Genomic DNA, 6,125 nt, shown 5'->3' on the forward strand with positions numbered 1-6,125 from the left:
CGCCATGCACGTCCGAAGTCTTCCAAAATCCGTTTGCCGTGCTTTGCTACAAACTCTGGGTCATTTCTTTGATTGACTTCTCTTCCGTCCAATAGTTTAACGCAAAGCGTCAACTGTGGGCCGTGACCGTCTGAGCAGCCAATCAGATGCGCTCGGCTGCAAGAAGCCTCGTCATCAAAGTAGAATTTGAATGTAGGTTATGGTGAACTATCCGAAATTCCCCTCCCCTCTATGTTCTCTGGCGAGGTTATGGCTTCTGCTTTGTTTAAATGTTATTCATCTCGAATAATTAAGCCACAACGTGTCTTTTAATTTCTAAATGTGTTTATTTTCACAAAGCCCATGTTTAAAAGATGTGAACGCATATCTATAAAGCATACGGCGCATTTGATTGGATCTTATTTGCGTGCATCGTGTTGCTGTTTGTTAATGAAATTTGACAAACAACCAAATATAGACGTTTTGTTCTTGTAGGGGTTGTGGTACTAAGAGCTACCTGTCCCGATGAAGATTTCGTCTGGTTTGTGCATATGTTTTCTCAATCTCGTTTCTCAGAGAATAAAAATCGATCAAAAGAGCCGTTTCTGCGTTTACTCGCAGTGCTAAATTTAGCGCGAAATTCACGGAAAGGGGAGGGGCCGCACCTGGCACGAAAACACCGCTTCCCAAATACCGCCCTGTTACCCCGTGCTTTAAAAAAATCGTTCATGTGTCAGTGGCTCGAGCACTTTGGCGTGTAAACTCCTGATCGAAAATGCGCGTGAGGTGTTTGAGGATCAGTAAGCAGTTCATTGACAGATCAAACGTGTTACGTGTTAACTAAGTCTTGAAATGAACTTGAAACAGTGTCACGACTTCTGATGTAAGACTTGGCTTGTCGTAACAATTTATTTGTTGAGGAAACGTGGAATAACGTTGTACAGATACGTCCACTGCGAGAAAAGCGGAGGTTGGAGGTGTGTCTTCTTGGTCGGCTCGGCTCTGTCGAAATACCGGCTGGGGGTGTGTCATTTTACGTTTAGAAATACTTTCCATTGTTCCACTCTAATGCCCTACAGCCACACCTCCTCAGACCCTGCGGACCAATCACAATGAGACGACTGCCTCCAAAACTCCGCCCATAAATCTATATTAAAGCCTCCTTCATCACATGCCGTCGGCATTAGAAAGCTTCATTACAATAGTGTTTCTTGGAGGAGACAGGCGGATTATTTTTGCATTTTTCTCCGTTCCTAATTTTATTGCCACACAATATTAACTATGGCAGATACGAAAGTTGATTCCGCGAAGGAGATCTCCGCAAAGGTAAGATATGCCTTCAGATGAACGAAATCTCCTTCAAACCATTTCTCCGTTTCATTTGTATCACACTTCAGATTTCATGTGAAAGCGTGGGTTATTTTTGGAGGTAGTTTAGCCGGAAAGAGCCGATTCCGGATTATGACGAGTGCGGAGAACGAACGCGGTGTAGCCGTTCAAGTGATTTAAATGTACATTGTTTTAAATTGATACATTGTAATGACTTATTATAGCGCGTGCGGAATTCAAGCGCAGTTTCTCATTGTCCGGAATGTAACAGTCTACGCGCGCGGGTTCTTTGTTTATACAAGCGTGTCGGTTCTCCTTTGAACAGCGGCGATGTTAATCGAGGACGTTACCCGCTTTACCGTAATAAAGCAAGGTTGCTTAAGCGTATAATTCTTTCGCGATGCGCTTCACATGTCTTCTTCGGCATATTAAAGGTTACACAATTTTACTCGTTCTTTCTAACTTCTCATTTTATAGCCTATCTACGTTCTTTAACAACTTCTCACTGCGTTGAGTTTTCGTTTAGCTACTGTACGTCTGTTCATTCATTACCGGCTAGCGTGTTGATAACAAACATTACCGCGGGATTGGGAATTGGTCGATGTTTTCGAGGTTTAAAGTTTGCCGGTTTGTCTCCGCGGCTTCGAGTCAAACAGATTGTTCAAAACTAATCGAAATATGAATCGCTTGTGCACCTGCTGGAATTTTGCACACCAGTTCGTGATCATTTTGATGAAGTGCTGGTCGACTCGGCTTTTAACTACATGTCCGATAATGGATGTTTCTGATGCAGACGATACGCGGAACTCCGAATGACGCCGCAATGCATCCGTTTTCGAATCTAAATGCTACATTTGTAAAGTTTGATCATTTTTGACTTGCACGGAGTAAGGAAATAATGTATTTGAGATCCGAACGGTTTGATAAAAAAGAAATTGTAGTGGCGATGCAGACTTGCACTTCAGCGCCTTTTAAACCAATCACGGCAGGTGAACGCGCAGCGTTCGTCTAATCTGTCAAATTATGTCAGCGGCATGTTGCGACGAGTTAATTTTCTCTATCTACGACGGCAACGTGGGCTCCTTGGTTTATTAGTTTGAAGACAGGCGTCGGTGAAAATGTATGGGGGCGGTCCTAGTTGATGTGCTTGATAAACGGCTTAAGAGCTAAAGATTATATAAACGAATGAATGATAATGTTTCTAAGCGTATAATATATTTAACTTGGCGGGGTAGGGTTTAAATGGACATGCGTTGGGGCGAAATCAAAGAACACATTTTTGCTTCACTTTCCTATTTTTCTGCGACTGCGCGACCTAAATCCAGTTTAACTTGACGGCGGTGATGACTGGCGCACCGAACTCTGTCGTGTTCTGGGTAGGTGGGTGGACGGTGAAAGCCACGCGTGTTCTTCCTTTGTCCTTAGTATAGTTCGGCATCAGCTCACTGACCCACAATGATCCCATGGTTTTTAAATATCTACTTGTTTGGTAGCATAAACATCCCGTTTGGGATTTGCGTTTAAACGAGTACCGAAACGATGAAATATGGTTATGCTTCTAAATCGTTTAAATTCAATATCCACATTAGCTGAATTGCACTAAAGTGTCAGATTACAAACGAGGCCGCTCGGTTAGAGGCGGGAGCAGGAGTCGTTGACGGACAGCAAAAGGCTTTGCTTCAGCCAATGAGGTGTCAATGTCAGACGGTGTCGTTAGAGGTGCAATTTAAACGTGTGCGCATAGGGGGCGTTTTGCTCACGTCAATCGTAATCTTCACTGACACTGCCTATTGGCCACAGATGGCTCCAATCTGACGAGGTTGAACGTTTCGGCACGTTGGTCAGTTAATGTTTACACTAAACATATTTTTTTAATCTTCTATTTTTTTTATAGGACCTGAAGGAAAAGAAGCTTCTTGAGGAGGAAAAGGAAAATGGAAAGGAGACAACTAATGGAAAGGTGAATTATCTACTTGGCTAATTTAGTTCTTATCTACTTAAGATTTTTGTGTTTTGTGTCATTAGAATTCCGATTTAACCCACAATTTATGATCAGGAGAATGAAGAGAATGGAGAGCCAGAAATTGATGATGAGGAGGAAGATGAAGTGGATGAGGAAGACGAAGAGGAAGGAGAAGGTTGGCGAAACATTTTTTTTCATGTGACAAAACGAAGATGTTTGAAAATGTCATAATTGCATGGCTAATGATCCATCCCTGCAGGTGATGAGGATGAGGATGATGAGGAAGATGATGATGATCTCGGTGGAGGAACAAAACGAGCGGCAGAGGATGATGACGAAGATGATGAGGTATGGGCATGAACAGTAAAGCTAAGCAATGCTTTTTATCTTGTTGCGTCGTTAATAAAAGCAATGCACTTTTAATAATGCATTTTTTTCTCCGGTCAGGACGATGTTGACCCCAAGAAGAAGAAGACGGAAGATGATGATTAAGGGAGGATTTCATACTTCTGAGCAGGTGTATATGCCTCTGCTTTAACGCAACCGTTTAAGCCAGTGGCATACAGGACTCAAATACATAAAACATGGTCATTTTCAAGTTTGTCAACCAACTGACCCCAATTCAAAATTTTCTAGAGGATCGACCACAACCCAGATTTGCAATGAAATACACAAGACAAGGATTTGTTTGTATTTTTATTTACATTTTATATTTTTGTACATATTGTGAAGAGATCAGTCACTTTATCATGATCTCCTGTGACCAAAACGGTGCTTCTTTATGAAATTTTACTTGTCTGACCATGTCTCGATGTTTCAAAATAAGACAACATGTAAAAATTTACAGCCATTGAACTCTTGAGCATTCCAGTAAATTTTATGTATGATCTTTAGTTGTACCATAAACTTGTTTTTGTATGGGAGGGCTAGGCCAAAGAAAAGGAGTTTTGGTTTCTTTTATTTTCTTTTGTCTACATTATTTGTTTTACCTGGGCCTGTTTGTTGTATGTGTGAAGTTTGTTGTTCAACAATAAACTTTTATTTTGTGAGTGATAACCACTTTTTGTTTCGGACCTCTGTAAATTATCAGATGCCAAAACTTAACTTGGTTAAAATGAATTATGCAAAGAGCAATACAGATCTAATGTCAGTACTTTAAACTATTGTATAATTCATAGAATCTATTAACATCTGATGAGCTGCTTCCATCAAGTCAATTCATAAAAAGCACATCCTTCCTTCCTTAATGCCTTGATGAGAAGCTCTATACTTGTTGTTATACTCTTTCCTACACCAACCTATACATTTAGAATGTCAAGTAGATGAGGTTCATTAAAAGATGCTTTATTTTAAGGCCACCTAAACAAAGAGGGTATGACTAACATATAACTCAAGCTTTAATCTTTAAGGTCAAGTGGGTGACAAAAACAATACAAAGAATAAAAGTGACTCATCAACTGCTTTTAGGAAAAAGAAAATTCTTCTAAACAGTTTTGTGATCAGAGCAATGTCTGTTTTGTTTGCCAGCAGAAGCCTATGATTTCAACTAGAGGTTTTTCCATCAGTAGTGCTAAATCTCATGGCTGATTTAAATCCAGTTTCTCAGAGGATATTAATTCTGCCTCGAAGCTTTTAACACAGACACACTTTACAACTGCATCCTCATTCTGGTATTTCCTCACAAGACTTTTAAAAGCAATGTAGATGGCTCTGTAAATGTGTACTTAACGTGTATGTTGTCTGAGTAATGTACTATTTTGTGCCATGGCTAATATTTCAGGCTTACACGTCAGAGTCAGTTATCAAGTGAAAGTGTGTATGAGAATAAAGCAACCACATAATTTTTGGACCGGTTTGCTCTCATGGCTGTTTTAATAAATCTTGGTGCACAAGAGAAACAGGAGAAGAAATCCACTCATCTTCCATGATTGAATGTGTACAGCAACAGTATCTTAACCTTTGATATAAAGTGCCTTATTACTCTTTTCCCAAACTCACATTACCTAGTTTTTGGTGTGTAAGCATGCGCTTTGATCTTGATAACAGTTGAGCTGCTCAGTCTAGACCAGATGGCAGCTGTCGACCAGCCTTCACTGAAGTGTATCTCAATATGCAGGCAGCAGCTTGAGTGCGAGACTTCAGCAATACTATTGGTATGTGACAAGAGCAAGACACCAATCTATCAAACACAAGGCCTACAAGTTAATTCATGTCATCATTTTGGCTCCTAATGTTCAGTGACCTCAAAAATATAATTTGGCCTGTCTTGATAGAAAGCTCAGAGAAGACACATATCTTATGCATAAAAACGTTTGTGATAATACAAGAACGTATTTTCAGTAGTTCCACTATGGAGGAAGTGAAAATGAGAATTGTTTTTAAAAACATGCATTAAATAACAGCAGCAAGTTCACACATTCAAACTTACATGAATGAAATTGCAGCTCTTATTTTTCTCCAGCAAACTGTAGACTAGTATAGATATAATTATATTTGATCTAAATCTTAGGTTCAAGTAATGAGATTAATTATATTGATTAATTCTTCTCTTACCAAAGACGTTGACATAATAAGAGTCCTGTGGATCGATGGATTCCCCGTTAGCTCTCCTCAATCCGTTTACATGTGTTCCGTTGAACAGAAATAGCCTATAACATATACATATCTTTGTTTAATTTAAAGTCGTCTGAAAAATGACGTTTAAAACAGCCCACCATGTCTAGGATCGTTTTATAACAATTCAATCACATCGATGTGCAGACCGCATGTGTTCTCGGTTGATCTGACAGCAGAATGTGAAGCTCTCAGTTGTGGAAACACGCGCTGTTTGATTCCTTTCTCACGTCCTCTCCTC

At 40.0% G+C, this 6,125-nt stretch overlaps 1 protein-coding gene across 1 annotated transcript; it reads left to right on the forward strand.

Moving 5' to 3' along the window:
• Positions 1-1,146: 1,146 nt before the first annotated feature.
• ptmab (prothymosin alpha b) lies at positions 1,147-4,330 on the forward strand. Its single transcript, XM_056744494.1, has 5 exons — positions 1,147-1,305; positions 3,203-3,268; positions 3,365-3,446; positions 3,531-3,619; positions 3,719-4,330. The coding sequence occupies exons 1-5, from the start codon at positions 1,261-1,263 to the stop codon at positions 3,761-3,763; spliced, it is 327 nt and encodes a 108-aa protein (XP_056600472.1). The 5' UTR covers positions 1,147-1,260; the 3' UTR covers positions 3,764-4,330.
• The last annotated feature ends 1,795 nt before the right edge of the window (positions 4,331-6,125 follow it).

The sequence above is a fragment of the Triplophysa dalaica genome, chromosome 3, assembly GCF_015846415.1.
Source record: "Triplophysa dalaica isolate WHDGS20190420 chromosome 3, ASM1584641v1, whole genome shotgun sequence".
Taxonomy (NCBI): Eukaryota; Metazoa; Chordata; class Actinopteri; order Cypriniformes; family Nemacheilidae; genus Triplophysa; species Triplophysa dalaica.